The sequence below is a fragment of the Mauremys reevesii genome, linkage group 1, assembly GCF_016161935.1.
Source record: "Mauremys reevesii isolate NIE-2019 linkage group 1, ASM1616193v1, whole genome shotgun sequence".
NCBI lineage: Eukaryota > Metazoa > Chordata > Testudines > Geoemydidae > Mauremys > Mauremys reevesii.
Window position 1 is genome coordinate 211618875 of NC_052623.1, and position 25423 is coordinate 211644297.

The 25423-nt window shown below is 47.5% G+C and overlaps 2 protein-coding genes across 2 annotated transcripts in view; one reads left to right on the plus strand and one right to left on the minus strand.

Annotated features, from left to right (window-relative positions):
* Window positions 1-9089, plus strand: part of ATP6V1A (ATPase H+ transporting V1 subunit A) — a 40350-nt gene extending 31261 nt beyond the window's left edge. The window contains exons 13-15 of the mRNA XM_039529212.1: window positions 2218-2312; window positions 5339-5510; window positions 6929-9089. Of these exons, the coding sequence (XP_039385146.1) occupies window positions 2218-2312; window positions 5339-5510; window positions 6929-7021 (360 nt within the window). The 3' untranslated portion in view covers window positions 7022-9089. The remainder of the gene's footprint in view (window positions 1-2217; window positions 2313-5338; window positions 5511-6928) is intronic.
* Window positions 9090-11791: 2702 nt separating this feature from the next.
* DUSP12 (dual specificity phosphatase 12) lies at window positions 11792-21574 on the minus strand. The gene is made up of 6 exons (XM_039519353.1): window positions 21294-21574; window positions 20694-20807; window positions 20470-20588; window positions 19809-19905; window positions 17956-18142; window positions 11792-15795 (listed from the first exon to the last, which is right to left on the minus strand). Exons 1-6 carry the CDS (start codon window positions 21530-21532, stop codon window positions 15634-15636), a joined length of 918 nt encoding a protein of 305 aa, XP_039375287.1. The 5' UTR covers window positions 21533-21574; the 3' UTR covers window positions 11792-15633.
* Between the last annotated feature and the right edge of the window lie 3849 nt (window positions 21575-25423).

Below are 25423 nucleotides of genomic sequence, written 5' to 3' on the forward strand. Positions count from 1 at the left end.
ATGAAGGACTAAGATGTGTGTTCCAGATTTTTTTTTTGCTTGATTTGACCTTCGCTATATTGGTTTCTAGACAAAATAGTACAACCCCTGTAGTATGGATGCATTTATGCTTGACCGACGGTGCTTATATCTGTATGCCTCATTCACCTTACAGAAATCCTGGCCTCTAATAAATCTCTTCTCCCAAGGGTTTTTCATGTGTTGGAGTTAAATGTTGGCAAAAGCAAACCACTTTTAAGCAGTGTGGGGGATTGGAAGAAGAAACTGCTTTTCCTCTCAGATTTCACTTCTGTGGCTTCTCTGTCCACCTACCAATTCTTCACTCTCCAGACAAAATGATGACCACAGTTTGAATTTCTGATGTGAAAAGAGCAGGAAAAAAATAAAAAAAACCTAAACAACTCACCCATTCAGGGCTTGTCTACACACCGCAAAAAGGCACAAACCCAATTCTTGTCTGTGCCAGATTTAAAACAGAGCATGGAGCTCTGCTGGGTGGCCTCCTTCTGACTGAAGCTGTCCTTTCTCCTGGTCCCTTGCATCCATATCAGCAGCTCTCCAAGGTTCAAGACTTCGCTTCTGTCCCCATCCAGTTCCACAATTTGTGACTCACCTAGCTTTTAAACCTGGAACTGTGCTCTGGTAAAACTGTAATGCTCCCATTGTGTGTGTCAGAGTTACACATGTCCATTTTTATTTCTTTAAAATTGGATGGGCTGGCAGACCTGGAAGTAAGAGATTTATGGAACGAGTGTTTCTCTGTAACCCTACATCATTCAGTGGGACATGCTAAATTGCGCACTTGCACTATTTCACTTCGGCTGCTCTTCTGCTCTCTAGCCAAATGACCTAGAAGAACAGTGAATGTGATTTGGATTCTTCTGTTTGTTCCGGAGGTAAAACAGGACCTTCCAAAACAAAAACAGGAACACTGAGGTTGCAGAGCGAAACGTTGAAGTCAGGAGATGCCAACATTAAGGTAGCCCTTAACTTCTGCCCCATTCTGGGCATGCATGACTGTAGTCTTCAGTTACAAGATCACAGCTCAGGTTGTGCCTGGTGGGTGAGGCAAGGCAGCACTCGCTACCAGATAACAATAAAGAAACAATTTTAATCTTAAAATGGAAGCAGTTTAACATGTTATAACCACAGCAAAGAGCAAGGCTGCACCCATAACATGTTATTTTGGAAAGAAGTATCATACCCCTGCTTCATTCACTAAGCACCATTCAGCCTGCATATTGAATAAGGCTGAGGTCCTGTGAAAATAGCCCATGGTCATGGGCTGAGACTGTTTGTAGTGCACCCACACAAGGGGTAATTTAGGTCATGTGTTTGTCTTCAACTTTGGCATTTCTTTTTTTGAGTGCTTAAACATGCTGCTTGGGCACTATTTTAATTATCTTTGATATTGTAACTTTCTATGGTGCCTCTCACATGGCTCTCTAAAAGCACTTCCCAAACATTCAAGCCTCCGTCACCCCCTTTTGAGAGGATAAAATTGAGGCAAAGATGAAGTGACCGACAGTGCAAGATAATAGCTCAAGAGGAGGGGGATAGATGGCTCTGCACAACATGCTATTAGGAATTTTCTTATCGCTGACCTTATTTGGCACACTGGGGAAAAGCAACTATGGGCTTCAGGGATTAGCAGCAGCCTCTTAGCGGCAGACTTCTTTTTATTTTTGATGGTCTGAAATATCATCGTTTTACTGAAATACCCTCAGAAGCATTGCTGGAGTCTGGTTTTCCTTGTGTGGACACGCTGGAGCCAGGAAGGGAAAGCAGAAGTGCTGGCTCCCTGATCTGCCGCAAGCTTACATCACAGCTGCCTCTTAGCAAGCATTGTCTAGTGCCTGCCGCTCTGCAGGCAGGCAATTAACATCTTGAGGGAATCTCTCATTTAACTTGTTACTTAGCATCTGCTGGAATCCCAACATAGGTTGGAAACTTAACAGTTGTGTTTAATGCTGCTTGTAATCTACTGGTGGCTGATTGAATAATTGGCTTCATCAGTGAATGGGAAATATGCAAAAAAACTAATCTGTATTTATAGTGATTTGAAAAGGGTTGGGGAGGCAAGCCACATGCCTGTAGATGAAGGTGATGGTGTAAACAAGTAACTGGCATTATGGGCCTTAGAAGAGTTAGGGAGCTAACACCCAGCACTCCCATACACAACTTGGCACCAAACTAAATTTGGACTTTGCCTTCTAGGCTTCCTTGGCAGAAACGGATAAAATTACCCTGGAGGTTGCCAAACTGATCAAAGATGACTTCCTGCAGCAGAATGGCTACAGCCCTTATGACAGGTGAGGGCCAAGAGGCTGTGTGCTCCCTGTTCATTCTTCTGTGTATTGTTTCATAGAATATCAGGGTTGGAAGGGACCTCAGGAGGTATCTAGTCCAACCCCCTGCTCAAAACAGGACCAATCCCCAGACAGAATTTTACCCCATTCCCTAAATGGCCCCTTCAAGGATGGAACTCGTAACCCTGGGTTTAGCAGGCCAATGCTCAAGCCACTGAGCCATCCCTCTTTTCTCCCCCTCCCCCGCCTTTTCAGATGGAAATCCTGTTGGGGAATAGGATCCAGTTTGATGTGGCAACCAGGACCTGTTTTCAAGGTGATATGAGAGCTGCTCATAGGAAAATGCAGCCTGTGGTGGTCCATCTAGGCCAGCGGTTCTCAGACTTTTCTACTGGTGACCCCTTTCGTACAGCAAGCCTCTGAGTGCGATTTCCTCCCACCCCCCCCACACGCAAAAGTTTTTAATGTGTATTTAATACCATTATAAATGCTGGAGGCAAAGTGGGGTTTGGGGTGTAGGCTGACAGTTCACGACCCCCCAAGTAATAACCTCACAACCCCCTGAGGGGTCCTGACCCCTAGTTTGAGAATCCTCGTCTAGGCCATTGGCTCCATGTTGTCAGGGAGGCACAGTACGTATACCCCTTCTAGCCCCATGGGAGGGTCTTGGCTATATTGATACAGTTTCCCCAGCATTCTGTCCATTGAAATGAGCACTGCTAATAAACCAGTGCTATGAACGAGCCCCTTGCCTGAATAAACGAACTCCCTCTGGAAAGGGAGAAAAGGATCGTTTAGTCTGAACTGATATTCTCCCCCCCCCCGGTCCCCAATAAGAATCTTTCTTTGTTCCAGTAGGCCCCAGTGATACTCAGGAGTGTCACAAGAATCTGGTTCAAGCTACTTACTCTCCACTATCACTGCACAACTCTAGCCCATCTACAACTCTTAACTTCCTCTTACAGCCCCTACTCAGCCTGGTGCTCCACTCAATCTTCCCTCTCAATGGCTCCTCTTCTCTACTTTGTACCCTGTTTCCATGCTATCCCTTGTGTCTGGAATAGCCTTCCATGGAGTTCTTCAGCCTTCCCTCCCCTCCCCAAACTCCAGACCCATCTGTGCTGTGAAGCATTCCCCCTCCAATGGCAACTTGCTTGTGGTGCTCTGTTGTAGCTGCTTGTGCCTTTAGACCAAGTTTTGGGAAGGGATTCTGTTTGCTATGCTCACCTGTTGTATAGTACAACAATGCACTGCATAAATAACATGGCATTTCTGTGGTATCTGTCAAGACCACCACTTGCTTTGCTTGGTCTCTCAGTTTTGAGTGGAGTGCTGGTGCCATAGGGGCACTCCCTGTGCCGCCAGGCCATGCTAGGAAACACACTGGAGCTTCCATCATTCCTCCAAACAGATGGGAAGTGGGAAGGGAAACATTCAAATGCACTGTATCCAAATGGAGTCAGCCACAATAATGGAGATGATGTGACTTGATGCTGTGGTGTCAATATGTGGTGATGATGTGTTACGACAGCTTCGAATTGTAATGCAAGGATCACACCATCATGCCAGGCCACTATTTTAAGATTTCAAGTCTGCTTGTGGCTGAAATTGAAGATCCGTTGCCACTGGGTCATACTTTTGAAAAAGTTTTCAGCCTGTAATAGGCAGTTTATGCCACTTGGCAGTGAGTGTATCAAGGGTTTTGTGATGTAGCTTTATGGGCTGAAATAGGCCAGCACTCTTATACTTCCCCCCCACCAAGGGAATCCAGCCTCTGTGAGAGGGTTATGTTAGTCATGAAGGCACCAGAGCTCTTATTTCATTAAAGATCTTCTCAACTGCTTTACAGCCTGGGAAAGTCATTAGTTCAGGGGTCGGCAACCTACGGCACGCGTGTCAAACCGATTTTGAGCGGCACGCAGCTGCCTGCCACGGTCCCGGCCCCCTGCCCACAGCTCTCCCCTGCGGGGGCAGGAGGCAGAAGCTTGGTTCTGTGGCAGCCAAGCTTCCCAATCCCCCGCTTCTTCCCCCAGCGTGGTGCCTTCCTGCCGCGCCCCCTCTCCGTCCCTGAACCAATCAGTTGATGGCCCTTGCGAGTGGGAGAGGGCAGGGGAAGCATGGCAGAGCGCACACAGCTCCATAGAGCAGACAGCAAGAGGTAGGGATGGGGCCTTGGGGAAGGGGGGTGGAACAGGGCACATCCCTTCCAGCCCCCTGCCATGATCCGCTCAGGGCAGGGGGCTGGGAGCACCCCTACGAGCCAAGCACCCCAGCCCTCTGCCCTGACCCCCCCCACACACAGCCTTCTGCCTTGCATCCTCACAGCCCCATCCCTCTGCCCTGACCCCCCCCACACACTCAGCCTTCTGCCCTGCACGCTGCATACCCCCAGCCCTCTGCCCTGACTCCCCAGACACACACTCAGCATTCTGCCCTGCACCCCCCCACACTCAGCATTCTGCCCTGCACCCCTATACCCCCCAGCCCTCTGCCCTGCCCCCCCACAGAGCCTTCTACCCTGCACCCCCCCACCCCAACACACACCCAGCCTTCTGCCCTGCAACCCCACAGCCCTATCCCTCTGCCCTGACCCCCCCACACACACACCCAGCCCTCTGTCCTGACCCTTGACCCCCACACACACACCCAGCCTGCTGCTCTACACCCCAGCCCTCTGCCCTGAACGCACCCCCCGCTCCCGGTCTGGGGTCCCGGCCGCAGGCTCTGCTCAGCCCGCTGCCGGCCTAGGTGAGCAGAACCCCAGGCTGGCAGCGAGCTGAGCAGGCTGGCGGCGTGAGATCAACATTTTAATTTAATTCTAGATGACGCTTCTTAAACATTTTGAAAACCTTGTTTACTTTACTTACAATAGTTTAGTTATATAATATAAACTTATAGAAAGAGACCTTCTAAGAACGTTAAAATGTATTACTGGCACGCCAAACCTTAAATTAGAGTGAATAAACTTCTGAAAGGTTGCCGACCCCTGCATTAGTTGTTCATATTAGGTTCTATCTTGTTTCCATCAGGTTCTGCCCTTTTTATAAAACAGTGGGCATGCTTTCCAACATGATTGCATTCTACGACATGGCGCGCCGAGCTGTAGAGACCACAGCTCAGAGTGACAACAAGATCACATGGTCCATCATCCGAGAAAATATGTCTGAAATTTTCCAGAGACTCGTTTCCATGAAATTCAAGGTATGTCTGTGGGCAGCAGGGCGTTGGCTCCCTGGCTTCTCTGTACGGCTACCTGCTGCATTGGAATAGGAATATTGACACTGCTTTGCTAAGGAGACACACAGTCCTATGGAAGTCTTCAGTGCATCTACAAAGCTGTTATCCTGGGTTGCCTGTAAACATTTTTCTTACATGAGGAGAAATGGTTCCAAAAACTGAGATGCTCTACTTTTTTTGATTGATCTAAAATGCCTATCTGTTTATGACTCTCAGCCTAAGCTGCAATCAAGTACATGGCCCTGGTTCTTTCAGCTGAGAACTGCCTTAGTGGATGAGCACAGAGAAAGCAGCTATGTTAATGGGGTCACACCCAACCAAATGGCATTGGGCACTGCTAGGTGGCTTAGGTCCAAAATTAAATAGTATTGTATTTTAAGTGTCTGACAAGAAATGTGTTCATATGTTTTTAATGAGTCAACAGTCAATAAATGATGGGCATTGTCCACACATCCAATCTGGAATGCAAAAGAAGCATCCATGAAAATAAAAGTACCACCTTGTGAAAAGGAATCTGGTACAAGAGGCACAAACTGTTCTATTAGCATTTACATGGCCCACATCCCACAGTTTGACATGAGCTTTAAAGAGAAATGTTGAGGGAGTAGATTGAAAAGTATGATCCATCTGTCTAGACACATCTGTGGCCTTCCTCACACTAATATCATTATGGAGTGTGCAGTGCTAAGGGAGAGGAGAGGTGAAGATCCAGCAGATCAGGTTATCTGAGCCAGTCCATTAAATGGCTTCTCTGGAGTTGTGGCCTTACAGCCTGTCTTCAGTGGGAGTGTAGCTGCAAGTTCCATTTCTTGCGACAAATGGAGGGTGGCTGGGGCCTTAAGAGAATTCTGTGAAATAAAGTGAAGGTGTTGTGACATGTTCTTGCAGACCTGTACTAGCTCAATTTCAGTGGAAAGGATTTTGTTTGGAATCTGGCCTCTGCGCAGCGAGGAAGATGAATCTTACAATGTGCTTGATTGATTTTTATGCCATAGTTCCATATGCCATTTGGCTCTGGCTAGAGGGGCAATGGTATTTAATCATTGTAACACTTGTATCACATGGCATCACTGCCAGTATGAGCATTACCTCAATCCTTTTAAACTTAGTTTTCATCTGAGAAGTTTCTACAAACCATAGATCCAATTTCCTAGATAATGGCTAGGAAAACTCTCCATTATCCTGTTAATTGTGTGGTATGTGGGAGAGACATAACCCCAGCTGTCATTAAAGAGGCTATAAACATCCGTGTTCTCCAGAGCGTAGTGAGCAGATATAAGCCCAGAGGTCAGGAGGGAGTTAAGCCAGTGGTAAAGGATTGTCAGACTGTATGAGGGAGCAGATGTTTTCAAGACTAACTTTTTCACTTGCTGTGTTTTCAGGACCCAGTGAAAGATGGCGAGGCGAATATCAAGGCAGATTATGCTCAGCTCTTCGAGGACATGCAGAATGCATTCCGTAGCCTGGAAGACTAGGCTTTACCCCCATTCCAATGATCCCCTTCAGTTTAAATTTCTCATCTCAGCCCCTCTGCTTCCCTACTGTGCAAGACTGAAATGAGAGAACCTGAGTTTATAACAGTCCTACATGTCCTAGTTCATACTCAGTAGGTCTTTATAAAACATTCCCCTTAGTTTGTTTGGCCTGTGTGTCTGAAATGGTGGGTGGAGTAAGTGTGAATGGGCCTGAGAGAAAGTGAGGAACTGCAATTGTAAACTTGTAGGGAGGGGGATTCTCCCCTCCCCCCACTCCCAAATAGATATGATCTCTTAACAGCCCGGCTTTTGCTTCTTGGGGGAAGTAAACCAAATAAATTGTAGTGGCAGAGGAGGTGAGACTCTTAGTGCAGTGATATGGTACATTCTGAGGTGGTGATGTTAAGGGCATACAGGCCTAGCTTTTAGCTAGTGACTATCATGCAAAGAATGGGCATTTCCCCTGCTTTGAAATAGGATTTATTCAATTTTTCCAATAATGAGCTGCTACTACCAATATATAGTGTCTTCTTTGGTACAGTTCCCCTTCTAAACCTCCAGTTGAGCCTGTATTAAAGCAAGTGTATTACAACACAGTAGTTGTGGAACTCTGCAAGGTGTTAACTAAGAGGAGAAATGTGAAAGCAGCCGTCAGTCTGAATTTGAGAAGTAGCATTTATTTTCCTACCTAATATTTAAATAGGACTGTTGGACTACACTTTAATTAAAAATCAAAGCCATAGCTGCTCAACTATCAGCAAGAATTTTATCCCCTTGCTTCCCACTTCCAACAGAAAATGGCATGACACTCCGCTGCTTCAGCTACTTTGTACTACAGGACAAGCTGTGGTGATCCCATTTGTACAGAGCAGGAATCCTATCCTGCCTCAGTAGCACGCTGCATGCCATAACATTTGCCTTCCTAGTACAATGTTGAGGTCACACCACATGCTTCCAAAACTTTCCCTTAAGATACCTGAATTTGATTTGTTTGTCCAGTTGTGGTATGCACGGTCCTTTTTAGAGGGAATGTTCAGTACTAAACTTTCTTGTTGGAAGGTTCATTGTGATCCCAAGAGGAGCTGTGACTTTCTTTTTTGCACTGCACTCTGGAGGTGTTTTGTGTCTTCAAAGCATTCAGAGCTACTGCTTCTTGCCATTGTTTAATAATGGCAGAGCCGATATGTGATGAGGACTAAATACAGAGCAGCTTTTTGTCATTAACCTGCTAGAGCTAGAACTTACCATATTGCTTCACAATGGGAGAAATTAATAAGGGAGTTGGCAACCTTTTTGATCTTGTATTTCAGGAGGAATTAAACTTTTTTTTTTTTGCGGGGGGGCACACAACATTAATCCCAGACTTATTCCAGCTAATGCCTTTCAGCTGTCATTCAAGTTTGAACAGCAATGGACCAACTTCTGCTGCTTCCTGTGTTATGCCAACTCACAGTTTGGCATGGAGCCCAGCTGACACTTTAAAAGGCTCTTCAAATATTAACCTCTTTGATCTCTCAAAATAAACAAATTAAAGGTATTCAACCTAGTGCTCTGGTGGTGAATGGCTGACAGTTTTACAGTTCATTTAATTTCAGTGTATGCTGCCTATTAAGCATGGTCATGTATAAATGAGTAGTCGCTATACAAGCCCTTACCAGAATCCTCATTGTTCATACCTATCACAAGTGTACTGTGTTTGTAACATTCCATGCTAGAGGACAGATGTTCTATTTCTCTAAATTAATAGAGGATGTTATAAACTTTACAACATGTCTAAGATAATGCAGTTGTAATATTTATTGTGCTGTACCTGGCCCTAAAGTGTGACCAGTTCAAAGTTGCATATATATATATTTTTGTTTTGTCTTGTCTGTTTTCAGTGTTGAAATTCTGATGTTTCACTGTGTTGCTACAAATTTTTCCTCCACACATGTGGAAGGAATGGAAGGAATGAAAGGATGGGTAAAAAAACAAATCAACACCTGCTCTTCCTCATATTTCATAATGGATGTTGCTGAAAGTTGTGCAAAACTGTTCAAGTCAATGAGAATAAAGTGGATTTAAAGTAGTTGTGGGCTCTTCCTATTCATGGTCTATAGATCCGCCCTCCAAAATCAAAACAACTTCTAGGAAGTTAGAGCATACTACAAATAAAGTCTGAGCAAACTGTATACTACTACCCCCTCACACTAGTGCTTTCAGAATCACTTTAGGTTTTAAAGCTGTCTTTCAGAAAGGAAAAGCAGCCTGTTGCAAGAAAATAAATGTAAAACTGGACAAGACGATTCTAATCTGGTATCACCTATTGCTGTAAGAGCAAGAAAGACCTAGTGTTCTAGAAACACTTTGAATCTTCTGTAACGGCATTTATGATACTAAAAAAATCCATTATTTAAATTTATAACATTTAAAACCAGGAAGTGAAAAGCTTTATTCTGGAATTGTTTGAGGCTTGCCCTAGCAGATCAATGTTTGAAATTTCAAGTTAGTTTCAGCTAATACTTACAAAAGAACCCAACTGTCAGTCTTTCTTCTCTTCAATTCACAATCTCAAGCATGTCTGTAGTGCAAATGGCTACTTACTGCTGCTCCATCCAGCTCCCCCAGAAAGGGATGAGGACCTCCCTCCTAAAACTGCCTTGGCAGATCTAGTTGAACTTCTTCCTAACCATCTAGCCCTTTCCCTTAGAAAAGTGAATCAGTGCAAATCCAATGGCTACAGGTGAAAGGTTGTCTCTGTATTTTCCTAAAGGTAAGACATAACTAGTGGCCTTTACGGCCACCAGAGTTGGCCTTTTAGCATCTGAAAACCACAGTCCCAGGTTAAGAGGCTGTTCCCTGTGCTATTAGTCACATCATGTACCTTTCTGCCTTTGTTTTGATAGCTATGAAATAGATTAATATAATCCATGCAGGTTGATCAGTAGACCCGTCTTATTTGGACAACTGATCCCTTCTTAAACAGTAAAATGTGCTGGGTTCACGCAAAACAAACTGGCCTCTACTTCTGCAACAGGAGCTTGACAGCCCATCCCTTCTCACCTTTTCCAACCCCCATACTATGGAGGCAGTTGTTGGGGCTCTATATTAATAAGCTTTGCACTTAAGGCAGGGAGATTCAGCATAGCTGAAGAATACCATACCTATAACTGAACAGTTTGAGAATTTACATGTAAAGCCAGTAGTTAGTTATGGGAGTAAACATTTGTTTATAATGGATCCTTTAAGAAATTATTTGACTTATCCTGCATCTCTACAAAGGGGTAGATGAATCTTGTAGATCTGGAGCAATGAATTTTTGAAAAATAGGATTATTTTTCCTTCAGACACTGAAATGACATCCCCCAAAAAACTGATCCTTCAAAAATGGCAGCCACCTCCAGTTTGTATTAGTGCAGGATCTGAGACCAGGACTTTGTTGTGCTCAGTGCAGTCTCCAAGAGGCCACTAGCTACCCTTCACAAAGATGGTCCTACCACCATCCACCTGTTCCTCTCTCCATCCTGACAACACAGGGCCATCTTCCCAAAGGGCAGCTTGGCATCACTCACAGTACAGGCAAAGGCAGTGGCCCTCTGCTAAGGACAGCCTTTATATGGCCATTTTGAGAAGATCTTAAAAGTGAGGGCAGATATGGGGAGAGGGAGAGCTCAGTGGTTTGAGCATTGGCCTGCTAAACCCAGGGTTGTGAGTTCAATCCTTGAGGGGGCCATTTAGGGATCTGGGGCAAAGATCTGTCTGGGGATTGGTCCTGCTTTGAGCAGGGGGTTGGACTAGATGGCCTCCTGAGGTCCCTTCCAACCTTGCTATTCTATGATATGGGCTCCCTCCCATTGAACCGTGGGTGATGGTGGATATTGAAAGATGGCAATTTATATTTGACAGCCTTGTACCAATAGCTACTGAAAGGGAAACTTATGAAGAATGACAGACCTTTAAATAGTCATTGGAGCAGGGGGAGGGGAGCCTGGGTCTCCCAATCTCCCATAGGGGTGCCCTAACCAGGCTGTAGAGCTGTGGTCCCCTAATTGTGGGACATGTCCCATCAGGGGGCACAGAGGTATGTCAGGGGGGATGGGACACAGCAGGCCTAGGCCTGCCCCCCAGAGGGCAGGGAGGGAGCACCTCCCAGTCACACTCTGCCCCAGTCCCAGCCACTAAAAGTCCAGTTATCTGCAGTAACTGGCCTCTGCCACCAGTAGGTGGGAAGAGCAGCAGCTGCTGCTGGCAGCTGGGGGAGCACTCAGGAATGGCTCCAGCAAGAGAGGTATCAGCAGCTCCCACCTCCTGCCTCAAGTGCAATTGCCCCTCCCCTGTCTCCCCCATTCATCCCCCCACCCCCAGAGTACAGCTCCCTCTCTCCCACCCTGGCTCCCAGGGGCTGTGCAACTGGGTAAGGGGGAACACAATTGAAAAGTTTGAGCAGCACTGCTGTAGAGCAATTCTCATGCTCCTCTGGCTTGATGTTCTACAGTGGAACAGTTTCAAGGGGAGAGATTAAGGGAGACCCACAACAAAATATCCCATAGGCCAGTAGTTATCCCATAGCCCCCAGAGAGGATTTGAACAGGGGGTCTCCCACCTTTTTCCACCATCAGGCAGATAGGGGAAGTGAACCTGGGTCTCCCACATGAGTGCATTAACCACTAGCAAAAAGTTAAGGGAGTGTTGGAATGATTATGCAGGGTACAACCAAGATGCTAATGTAACCATAAAGTCTTTTAAGTCTAAAGGCCTAATGGTATTTTATACCATTTCTCTGAACATGCCTAAAAAGCCAAAATAGCAGCAATTTAATACATCCAAACACTAACAAACATAAGCATTTGATCAAGGTACTTACAAAAACGCAACCCAGGAGTGCTTAGACCCATATTGGGCAGCTTCAACATGGTCAGGCAGGTATTAGCAAAGCACTAACTATTACTTTTTATACCCTTTAACAAACAAGTGCTGTCACTGTGAATTACTGACTTCAGTTAAAACCTATTTCAGACCAACTTCTAGTCTTAATTCAGATAAGATTTGCAACCTCCTTTCTTTCTAAGGCCTTTCCTCCCTCATTCCTCCCCACCTTTTTGCTGGCCAACAGTTTTTCCTTTGCACCTGGGTTCATATAGGCTTTAACACTGGTATGTGGGATGGAAAGGGCCATGCTGGCTTATTTTAAAACATTTTTGTCTTATTTAAAACCATCTGCAATCACTCTTGTTGATCATAGGTCGTCTTTTTAGAAATATTCCATTATCTCATTCTTCGAACCAGACTTCCTCCCTACTTTATTCCTTCTGACCGTAACTCATTTATTTTCAAGGCCTTTCCTTCTACTTGGTAGTCAGAGTGTATATATATATATATACACACACACACACACATATATACACACACACCCCTATATATCTATCTATCTATCTATATATATATATAGATATATATATATACACACACACACACATACATATATATATACACACACCTCAATCAAATTTAAGCTAACCCATATTCTTTAATTTCATACCCTCCAGGTGCCTAGTCCACCTGACACCAGAAGGGGTCCCAGCTATAGATCACAAGCAGAGATGGGTAACTAACTCCATGAGAGGAGTGGGGCAGGCCTTAGACACACCCCTCTCCTCAGCATCCCCTGTTGACCAGTTTAGGTAGCTCCCCACCTAGAATCCACAAAAGCCAGCATGATATTTGCAGAAATCCATCTCTCCCCATTCATTGCCTAGGCACCTAATTCTGGCTTTGTGGATCCCAACATTGTTCCAGTGACTTTCTAGGTGCCTAAAAGATAGGCATTAAGTTCCTTTGTGGATCTGGCCCTTCATCCTCAAAAAAGCAAGAGAAGTTGTCTTTCAGCAGAGTCATGTGTTATAAGGACTCATCTCCTTTAGTAGTAGCCCACGGTAAACTTTATTCTCAGTACAGTGCAGAAGTCATAGAATTGGAAAGTAGAGATGGTAAAGCTCTGTTAGATTATCCTGCCTCTCTCTCAGAGACTGAAGCATTACAGGGAGGAAGACAACTGAGACTCTCCCCAAGGGCCGGATTAACTTTTTGTGGGCCCTGCGCCAAACATATTTGTGGGTCCCCATGTGGTTGTGATGGGCCCCTTTCAAGTGTGGGCCCGGCGTGACAGCACCATTGATGCCATAGTAAATGTAGTATTGCCAAGATGGGGATGAAAACATTTATTCAAAAACAAAATACGATATTTGAAGCCACACTGAGACCCCCACTCAGCCCATAGAGAACAAACTGGGCTAACATCAATGTACCCAGAATACTATTGAATTTGGTTTGTGTGGTAGGAGGTTGTTAGTTAGTTTTGTCTTTTTTCTTTAAACACTCAGGGCCTGCTTGGGGCCTGAACACAAGTGCTTAATTAGCACATGTATGAGCCATATTAAGCCTGGATGTAACAGTCAGTGGTGTCGCACTTGCATCTCCCCATCACCACCTCCTCCACCCCAAAGCTGTGTTTTGTAAATACATTTTTTGGAAGCTGCATTTTCTACTTTGGTACGATAATGTTTACAAAACTTTGGGGTGGAGTGTGGGGAGGAAAATTGCTGGTGCCCATCTTTTGCAGGGAGAAAGGGCCACTGAGAGAAAATATACACTTTACCACAAAGGCTACCACAATCCAACCTCCAGCTCTCCCCGCATCCCTCCTACTGTCCTCATCCCACACAACTAACCTCCTAACAAAGGCTCTCCTCAATCTCCCTGCTACTGTTCACCCCTACACACACTTTCACCCCAGGGCTGTCACCTCCCTCTTCTACTACCCCCCACACACTGAGCCAAACCCCACCTTGCACCCAGACTCTCCCCTCCCTCCCTCTGCCCCGTCACACCAACCCCACCTTAACACCCTGCTTCTCCTACACCCCCCACACTGAGTCACTGCCAGCTCCCCCACTGCACCCCACAACTGCCCCTTCCACCCAAAACAAGGCTGCACCCTCTCCCCTCCCCAGAGTGCAGGGGGGCAGTTTCTGAGCATTCCCATTGGCAGGGGGCGTGACAGCCAGTCACCGCACCCCCTGCTCCCAGGCACCACAGACAACCATCCCCCACCCCGAAGTGCAGGGTCGAGACAGTGCCTAGGAGCCCCCGGGCATCATGTTCACTGGGGGGCTGCCCCCAGTTCCCCACCGCTCCAGGAGAGTGAGACTCAGGGGTGGAGGGGAGCCAGGAGCTCCAAGAGGGAGGGAGGGAAGGGAATGCAGCGGGATTAGCTCCAGAAACCCAGTCCCTGCACCAGACCATTTCCTTGCTTGGGGTTTCTTTTTGATCCGCTCCAACCACTTCAGCTGGGGTGGCTGGTAGCATGGCACAGGGCATTCTGGAACTAGTAGTGCAGCTGCCAGCACAGGTCCCAGGGCCCCAGCGGAACACAGCGGTGTGCAAACTACAACTCCCAGCACACCCTGCAACACCCAGTCCCTTTTGCACATGCGCACTGCGCTCCTCAGGATGCTGAGCGTTTCAGCTGGCACTGGGAAGTTGCTGTCTCTTCACATTGCTCAGCTGTGGCAACCCTTTGTGGGGCCCTTCCAAGTGTGGGCCTAGCACCACCAGAACCATTGTAAACCTGGTACTGCTCTCCCCCTGCTACCTATGAGGTCTGTGAAAAATTGTTCAGTGACTTGTTTAGTTTCCTGTTGCAAAGTGGCATTCATCGAAAATTGTCTCAACATCCATTTACTAACTTCACTTGAAACAGTTTTTTGATCTAAATTAAACAAAAGTTGAAGAACCAACCTCAGAAGAGACCGACCATCACTACGACTGAACAGTACATATACAGCACCTTCTATCCAAAGATTTCAAGTGATTTACAAAAAATGATCACCTCCCTTTTCCAACTGAGGAAACTGGAGAGATTGGGGCAGAGGAGAAGTAGCTTGCCACAGCCGCACACACAGTTTACAGAAGAGAGTGGAACAGAATTCCACATCCCCAATGCTGTGTTCTGGCCATAAGCCCATATCATACAGCATGCATTCCCTTTTCAGAATGCTTCATAAACATCTACCTTCACATAGGACCTTGGGAACTGGTCTTACAGAAATGCTACTATGAAATGATAGCCCACAAGCAAAAGCCACATGCAATCGTCCTTCTAAACTAAAGAGCCTTCACACCACCACTCTGGTTTCAAAATTTGCCTTTCTTGCTCTGTATTTACCAGTGTCAAATGTGTTCCAACACCTTGCCAAATATTTTGCAAGACCATAGGCATGACTAGATGGAGTTTATTAGCACTTCACACTTGCAGGCTCTCCAGTCAGCAATATTTCACCAATGTTTTTTTAAAAAGATGTCAGTGGATTTTTTCCATTAATTCATATGGCTCCTCAAATCTATGAAATACAAGAAGCCCCAAGGAGAGTCATCCAGCCCATCTTTAACTCTCTTGCACAGATGCATGTGTTTATAAACACTAGAAGCTTGTGCTACAACTGTATGTTCCAGCAGTGCCAAACTACCCTCATGCTAACAGAAGGAGGTGACTGCTGACCACAGCGATACACTATAACAGGCAACAGTTCTCAGAGAACCTCAGGGGAGTCACTAAAGCCAGCAAACACCAGCATTCACGTTTTGGGAGTTTGGAATCCACAAACTGGCAGCGCTTTCATTTCATCCACCCGACTCTTGTGAATCTGGAAGGCAGGAGTCACCCAGCGGCCACACGAACACTGTTCACCACGCCAACTGAAGGAGCCCAACTTCGAAGTGCATTTGGGGCACAGAAGCTGCAATAAACACAAGCAACCATATATAAGGCTCTTTCAAACAATTCACTTCTCAGATTTCAGGACCAGAACTCCTAGGAAGCAGCTACAGAGCCTGGGGCCACATCAATAGTTTCACAGATTCCAAGGCTAGAAGAGACCACTGTGATCATCTAGTCTAGCCTCCTGTATAACATAGGCCACAGAACTTCCCCAAAATAATTAATAGATCATATTGTTAAGGAAAACATCCAATATTTATTTAAAATTATCAGGGATGGAGACCCCACCATGATCCTTGGTAAATTGTTCCAATGATTAATTACCCTCACTGTTAAATATTTACATCTTATTTCTAGTCTGAATTTGTCTAGCTTCAACTTCCAGACAGTGGATCATGTTATAACTTTCTCTGCTAGACCAAAGAGCCCACTATTAAATATTTGTTCCCATGTAGGTACTTCTGGACTGTAATCAAATCCATACAAGTCCCTTCTCAGATTAGAGGATAATCCTTCACAAGTCCAACAAAACTACTGAAATCTAGCCACTTCAGTACCACATCCTGGCGTGGCGGATGAGACCATAATGGGCGATGTGATGGCAAACGTGCAGCTGGTGGTTTAAAAAGGTCATGGTGCAGCAGCAGGCTTGAGCTGGCGCGTACTTTCTCCAGTAACTTGCCAGTGGCAACCTCTCATCTGATATGAGGAGGAGCAATATTGCTCAGAACTGGGAGCCCTGGGAGTGGAGTCGGACGCAGGGTGCAGATGATGATACTCATGGCAGCATGTAACTGCGTCTCTGCCAGTTTGGTGTGTGACGATCGACTCCAAACTGGTGCGCAGTATTTTGCCACTGAATACAAGGTGGCAAGAGCTGTTGTCTGCAAAGTTGGAGCACGAGCACCCCATGACGAACCTGCCAGTTTGCTAAGAGTGTTGCGCATCTTAACTTTAGCTGCTGTCTTCTTCAAGTGGGCATGGTAACTCAGTGTGCGGTCTAAGGTCACACCTAGCTAGATCAGTTCTACTTCATGCTTCGCCTTCTGACCATTTTCTTGTGTTGCGCTGGCGTGATGAAGATGGAACAAACTGGAGACTGTTTTTATGACGCTTGGCTGGAGGCATCAAGTCTTACAGAAGCAGCAAAGTCTTACAGTAGTCAGCTAACTTTATCTTGTCCCGGTTTAAGGTGGCATCAAGCTCATGAAACGTCCGGGCCTGGGTACCGCCACAGATGTTGTCTGCATAAATGAACTTTCGTGACTCCACTGTTGGCAGGTCACTGATGTAAAGGTTGAACAGGGTTGGAGAAAGCACAGAGCCGTGGGGTAACCCATTGCTCCATCGTCTCCAACCACCCATCTTCTCCCTCATATGGACTCTTAACTGACTATCGCAGAGGAATAGTTCAATGACACCTGTGACCCAAGGTAGCAGGACCTGTGATACCTTCACAAGCAAGCCAGTGTGCCGTACCGTATGCTGCTGTTAGAGCGATGAAAACAGCACCTGTTTTCAAGTTTCTCTGGAAGCCATTTTCAACAAATGTAGAGTAAAGTGATCATGTTTTTCCGGAATGTGGGAAGAAAGAGGCTGCAGAACTGCGCACAGGGTGAAGTTCGGATTTTTGGGAGGGCAGAAGAGAGCTGGGAAGAGTCTTCTGGCAGAAGTGGAGCTGAGAAAGCAGCAAACATACAGTTTAACTCAGCTTTACAGTATTGTCATGAAGATCCTCCAGTCCAGGCATCAAATCTTCTTACCTGTCCTTAATGTTGGTGATAACGGAAAAAACCTAGATATGCTTGTTCAGCAACACCACACACACAGTCTCTAACAGGGTAAGTGAAATTCTGCAAGGTTTCTCTAAAAACATCTCTGCTGCATAATCACAATATTACTCAACAGCGCTATTAAAAGGTGTCCCAGGCCTTACTAATCTATTGTCATGGAGGATACCTGAAGCAGAATCCCACTCTGGGTATCATTTACAGATTAATGAGCTTCAGAGGTGGTGGAGACAAAGGACTGTAGCTTAACAGCAATGTTGCACAAGCAGTAAAACCAGGAGATTTAAGGAGTTTGGTCAGATGCACAGAATCATTAAAAAAAAAAAAAGTGAGAACGTCTCTTAAGGGAGTTTCATAGATAAACAATGTGAAGTGCTTGCTCCCCTCACCTGTCCTTCCATCACTCCTAACAATACTGGCTCCATCCACTGTACAGGCTCAATGAAATAAGAGGTACATTTAACTTGACTGTCGTTACGAAGCTGAGCAGGATCTGTAATCCTCTTGTGAGCAAAGGCTGCTGGTCCACTTCCTTCAGCATGGGATAAAATGCTCGAACTACGAAATAGGGAACGTCTATTCTCCAGAACAAAAGAGAGAAAGAAAAAGGCTGAAAAAACTGACTGGACAACAGTGAAGTACAAGGCAATAGTAGCAGCAGCAAATGGATGGGGTTATACAGTGGACGTTTTCTTTTTTCATTTGACGAGGTGAATGAAGGCTGTCCCTTTTTAGGCCCCCTCCCGACCTCAGCAAATCCCATCATGCCTGCAGCCCTAGGCCTCTTTCCCACAGTTACACTTTGTTTCTTATGTAGTTACACCTCTACCCCGATATAACGCGGTCCTCGGAAGACAAAAAATCTCACCATGTTATAGGTGAGACCGCGTTATATCGAACTTGCTTTGGCCCCCCCGTTCATTGTTCCCTGACCGCGCCCTCCAGAGAACCCTGTCCCTAATTATCCCCAGGATCCCACCCCCTACCCAACTCCCCTGCTCCCTGACTGCTCCAACCCCTATCCACACACCCCGCCCCCTGACAGGCACTCACTGGCAGCGGCAGGAAGCGGAGCAACGTGGCCCCAGCCCGCTCCACTCCGCCACCTCCCAGCTACGGCACTCCGCTTCCCCTGGTGAGTGCAGGGAGGTTGGGGAAAGGACACCCCCCACACTCACCTGCGGCGGAAAGCAGAGCAACGCAGCCCCAGCCCGCTCCACTTTCCTTGCCCCGGCCCCAGCCATGTTACTTGGGGGGAGGGAGATTGGGGAAAAGTCCTGCACTAACCTGTGGCGGGAAGCGGAACGCCGCAGCTGGGAGCTGGCAGAGTGAAGTGGGCTGCTCCGCTTCCCACTGCCAATGAGTGCGGAGAGGCTGGGGAAAGGACACCTTCCGCACTCACCGGTGTCGGGAAGCGGAGCGATGCAGCCCCAGCCCACTCCCTTCCCCCAAGCTCCCTTCTCCAAGCGACACGGCTGGGGACAGGGCAAGGGAAGTGGAGCGGGCTGCTCCCGGCTCCCCACTAATCCCCCAGGCCACTCTGGGACTGCGGGGCCCCCAAAACTGCCCCCTCCCACAGTTCCTGCCTCCTAGACCCTGCGGGGGGAGCCCCTGACCACCCCCAAGACCCTCTGCCCCTTATCCAACCCCTCAGCCCCAGCCCGGCACCCTTAACACGCTGCTCAGAGCAGCGAGTCAGAGCTTTACCGCCTTGTATGTGAACCTGTGTTATATCAGGGTAGAGGTGTACTTTTAGCAAACTCCTAGCTAATGAAACATGAGATCATCTAGGTACATGTGTCTGGGAATTGTACAGCTAGAAAATAGGAATCTCTCTTATTTCCAATTATTAAGAAAAAGAGGCCGAAACAAGACCAGACAACTGACCTACGGAGTTAAGAGGCTTCTTGGGGAGGGGAAGAAGGAGATCAGATTTTGAACAGTTTCAACTTAGTAAACTCGGTTTTAGTTTTGTTGTAAGCAGACGCAACTTAAGTGGAGTTGCACCTACTTACAGAAGACGTACACTTAGGCTCTTAAGTCCCTTAGAAACTCTGGGGCTGAGAGACATTTTATTCTTCATGATCACAAAACAAAGATTAGGCAAAGGAAAGTATCATGCGTACTTTTGATTCAAAGTTTTTCAAAGATTTATTCCTGTTCTGAAAGAGACAAACCCAATAAGCTACAAAGGCTATTTTCCTTACAACAAACACTTTGTGAGAAATGAAAGGCTCCATACCTGCATTTTCTACACCTGTAGAGAACTTCACTGTTCAGAGTTTGACAAATGCTGGTTGGGTCAACTGCAAAGACTTCTTGTGGCAAGTCTTGCAGCTCTGCAGAGAGTGAGTGATACAAATCTGTGAACTGGACTCAAACTTAATGACCTATTTATAATTAAAGCACTATGCCTTTACCCCAGTCTTCGCACTTCCTACCTTCCCCTTCCCCAGGAAGTTCCTAAGAGATGAGCCTCACCACTTAGTGCCTAAAAAGGGGAGTTCCACTGTGCTAATTACAAGTAGCTTTGTATCTACAGATAGCATGTCTTGATCTTGTCCCGATGTACAGATGGCTCTCAGTGCACAAAACTTTATACACACAACATGCAAAGTTTTCAGACTATCGAGGTTTTTACATGCACAAATCACCATATTTGAGCACTATCTGCTCTCAGCTGCACTGGTATAAATCACTAGATTTGCCAAACCAAGCTAGATTAGAGCCAGCAGTGTGTAACTGAAAGGCTGATTCAGATAGTGCTAATATTTCAGTCCTGGAACAGGTATCTACCCTAGAAGAAATATAATATACCGTCCTTCTGCAAGTTCAATAACCCTTAGCTACTATGGCTCTAGCTCCCCTGAACACACAGCACCTCAGATATTATCTTCACTCACCAGGATATTTCTCTGTAACTCTTTGCAAGCGATACTGTTTGTAAATGGCACTGCTCACATCAACTTTACAGCCCATTGCTTCATAGAGTTTCAGCTGGCACTCAAAGCCTTCGTTCATTCTGGAACAATAGTGAAAATCAGAGGCACATTTCCTAGGATATGGCGAACGTACATATTAGTTCGCACAGGGACAGAAAGGACTCTTAACAGGGCAAAGAACTCACTTGGCATCTGATTTGATGGCTTTGATAGTGGCATAAGCCTCTTCGAAGGTGAGATTGTTGGTTTTCATTAAATACGCCGTCACTACAGCAACACTTCGACTGACTCCAGCATGGCTGAAAGACAAAGAACTCTTTAGAATAAGATCAAGAACAAAACGGGGGAAAATACACTAGGGGAATTAAATTCACTTCAAGCCTCACTTCCATTTTTACTGATCTGTTTCTGGGGAAATTAATCTTTTTTGCTCTGCTTCTGGCAACGGGATTGCTTGTCCCTGAGGCTGAGGTCACTGGAGGGGGTGTGTGTGTGTGGAGAGAGAGGAAGGGTCCGAGCACCACTCACTTCTCCGAGGGCGCTGGCACAATTTGCACAGGGGGGGAGCTGACAGCCATTGAAGCAAACTGTAAACCCTGCATATGATGAGACCCACTTCCAGCCAGAGGATGCAGCTCCCCGCCCCCAGTGCCAGCACCTCCGCACGTCTCCCCAGACACAGGACTAGGGCGCTGCCTGCCCTGAGGCACAGGGGCCTCGGACCAGCCCGGCACCAACAGCTCAGCCTGCGGCCGCACAGCCCAGGAGCCCGGCCCCGGCCTCACCATCGCACCAGGGCGGCGCCGCCCCCGGCCCGGGCCGCGCTGAGGAAGGCGGCGCAGGAGTCGAGGTGGCTCAGCAGGTCGGTGCCGGGCTCGTCCCGCGCCGGGACATGCAGGGTCCGGATCCCCGCTACCGGGGGCGGCTCCTCCGCCTCCACCGAGAGCAGCGCCACCACCCCCGCCGCCTGCAGGGCCCCGGCCGCCGCGCCGCCCACGAACAGGCCAGGCAGCACCGGCACCATCCGGCCCCGCTCCCCGCTGCCAGCGCCTGGAGCGCGGCGTGGCCCGGCCCCGGGCTGGCTTCCGGTCTGCCCCTCCCCCCACAGCCACCGGCCTGGCGGCTTCCGGTCTGCCCCTCCCCACCATTGCCACCACCAACATGGCGTCTTCCGCGCTGCCCCTCCCCACCATTGCCACCACCAACATGGCGACTGCCGGCCTGCCCCCTCCCCCCCGCCCCGCCTCCGAGTCCCGCCTCTCAGTGCTTCGTCCAGCGCCGACAGCCAGACGCCCTTGGTTCTAAAGTGGACACTGCCCTCTTGGTACCTCACCCACCAACAGGGCAGTTTCCACCTTTTCCTCCTCCGGTTGTTGCTTGCGCACACACCTGTGCACTGGGAGGTGTACACACCATGCGCACAAACACCAAAATGCCCGCCTCGCAGCCAAGTTGTGCGTGGTCACACTGTATGTACAAACACATGTAGACGCACCACAGCTGAGCTGTGTGGACACATCATACCTGAACACAGGCACACGCACCACCTCTGAGACCTGCATATACACACAGTGGTGAGCTGCAGCCGGTTCCCACCGGTTCGCGAGAACCGGTTGTTAAATTTAGAAGCCCGTTTAGAACCAATTGTCCCGTGAGGGACAACTAGTTCCAAAAGGGCTTTTAAATTTAACAAAAGCTCTAGCAGCTCCCTGCCGTTTCCCCAGCCCCAGCGCACCTCACTCCGCCTCTGCCTCCTCTTCTGAATGCTCCTCCAGCTTCTCCTCCCCGTCCCCAGCTTCCCGCGAATCAGCTGTTCACGTGGGAAGCCTGGGAGGGCTGAGAAGGAAGCAGCGGCTTCCACCAGGTGAGCTGGGGCCGGGGAGTGGGGGCACCAGTGGCAGGAGGGCTCCAGGCACCGCGCCGCCGGGCGAAGTCACAGCCGGACCCAGGGGCCAGGCGATGCGGCTCCTGCCCGGCCCCTGGTTCCAGCCACGACCTCGCCGGGCAGCACGGCTCCTGCCCGGCCCCCGGGTCCAGCCACGACCTCGGCCGGGTGGCTCCGGTCCCATTCCCAGCCCCAGCCCAGCCCGGCCCCCACCTCCAGACAGCACGGTAAGGGAGCAGGGAGGGGGTGTTGGATAGAGGGCAGGGAAGTTGGGGGGGTGGATTAGTGTCGGAGCGGTCAGAGGGCAGGGAACAGGGGGATTGAACGGGGGCAAGGATCCCGGGGGGGCAGTCAGGAAGGAGCAGGGGTTGGATGGGGCGGTGGGGAGCAGTTAGGGGTAGGGATTCCAGGGACAGTCAGGGGACAGAGAGAAGGGGTTGGATGGGGTGGCAGGGGGCAGTCAGGGGACAGGGAAGGGGGGTGGATAGGGCAGGGGTCCCGGGGGGGGGCTGTCAAGGAACATGGGGGGTTGGATGGGGCATGACCCCCCGGTGGGGGCATGACCCCCTTGTGGGGTGAGGAGGAGGGAACCGGTTGTTAATATTTTGGCAGCTCATCACTGTATACACACACACCATGATATACACAAACTTGTAGATTCAACACCAAAACCAAGCTGCATGAATGCCCTGCATGGAAACATATGACTGTATGACATAATAAAGCAGTGATTCTCAATCTTTCCAGACTACTGTACCCCTTTCAGGAGTTTGATTTGTCTTTCGTACCCCAAGTTTCACCTCACTTAAAACTACTTGCTTACATCAGACATCAAAATACAAAGTGTCACAGTGCACTGTTACTGAAAAATTGCTTCCTTTCTCATTGCGTCTGTATGAAATTTTAGTTTGTACTGACTTTGCTAGTGCTTTTTATGTAGCCTGTTGTAAACCTAGGCAAATATCTAGATGAGTTAATGTACCCCCTGGAAGACCTCTGCGTACCCCCAGCGGTACGCATACCCCTGCTTGAGAACCACTTACACAGAGGGATGCAATAAATTGGAACAGGCTAGGATTGGGATGCATGGGCACGGACAGGGCTCTAAGAAGAAGACTTTGTAAGGTTTGAGACTACAGGAAAAGGAGTCAGATTCCAGAACTGAGTCAGCCTGATCTGTATGGGGGATCATGTGGTGGCCATGCCTACACTCTACACAGCAGAAGGAGGAAGGCTCTTTCCACCCTTGGAGCTGCCAATAGCTACATGTTCCATGTGGGTCCAAGAAGCAGGAGAGCTCTTGTGTCAATACCAATGAATCCCTGAAAGTTGTTTTCCTCTAGCACTAAAATGGATTTTTTTTTATAATAAGGAAAACAGTATTATCCCTAACATTGCCCTGTCTCCTCTTCAATGCAGAGCATCTGCCTACCTTCCCCATCCCCTTCCTACCTGGCTTCCTGCTGTTTCAAAGCAACAGTACACAGATCCTTACACTGTGGAAATAGGGTTTTCCATCATCTGGGACTGGCTTTGGGAACAGCAGGTCCTTTTTTGTTTTCAGGAAGAATTTTCCTCTCCCATTGTGCTCACAGGTCAGCAACTAGGTTCTGAGGAGATCTCGGGAGAATAAGAGCACCTAGAGTGCTTAGTCCCCATATTTGCCTTCCCAGTATGCAAATAACAAAAATGTCAGCAGGGGGCAGGCTTGAGCTTGTCTTACTCTGAAAAGAAAATTCAACCACTTACTGTATTACAATTTAATAATTGGGTTGATTAGAACTGAATCAAGGCAAAATGGATCTGCATTAGCAACAAATCAAATGAACCAAGAAAAGAATCCTGGGTGGTTGGTTTTTTTTGTTTGTTTTTTTGTTTTTAATCTCTCTCTGCAGGACACCTTTGACGTTTCCCCACAAATTATCCCTAATTCTTAGCAAAGGCATCTGCAGCAAAAACCTTCTGGGAGCCCAGAACTGCTGCTGACAAAATGCATTGTACCTCACTTTTAAAGTAATTTAACAAGTAAAGTTGTTGGAAGTTCCCAACACAGCTATCTTTACAAGAAACAGACAACATATTCACTGTTGTATGCAGTGTTGTAGCCGTGTTGATCCCAGGATATTAGAGAAACAAGGTGGGTAAGATAATATCTTTTATTGGACCAACTTCTGTCTCTCTCACCAACATAAGTTGGTCCAATAAAAGATACTACCTCATCCAGCTTGTCTCTCTAACATATTTACTGTCATATTTCACTAGTCAGCTGGGCCTGGCTCAGAGTTTTCCCTCCTTGTTTCAGGTCACTTTAGCTAGGTATGACGATCAATGCCTTGATATGCTGCTGCTTCCCTTTCAGTACCCACCTTAAGGGGCTCTGGGATTTTGTGAAAATTTCTTCCCTGTTCACATCCAGGCTGCCAAAGCAGAACATAAGAACGGCCATACTGGGTCAGACCAAAGGTCCATCTAGCCCAATATCCTGTCTTCCGACAGTGGCCAATGCCAGATGCCCCAGAGGGAATGAACAGAACAGGTTATCATCAAGTGACCCATTCCCTGTCGCACATTTCCAGCTTCTGGCAAACACAGGCTAGGGACACCATCCCTGCCCATCCTGGCTAATAGCCATTGATGGACCTATCCTCCAGGAACTTATCTGTTTTTTAACTCTGTTATAGGCTTGGCCTTCACAACATCCTCTGGCAAGGAATTCCACAGGTTGACTGTGCCTTGTGTGAAAAAATACATCCTTTTGTTTGTTTTAAACCTGATGCCTATTCATTTCATTTAGTGTCCTCCTAGTTCTTGTGTTATGAGGAGTAAATAACACTTCCTTATTTACTTTCTCTATACCACTCATGATTTTATAGACATCTATCATATCCCCCCTTAGTCGCCTCTTTTCCAAGCTGAAAAATCCCAGTCTTATTAATCTTCCCTCACATGGAAGCCGTTCTATACCCCTAATAATTTTTGTTGCTCTTTTCTGAACCTTTTCCAAGTCCAATATATCTTTTTTGAGATGGG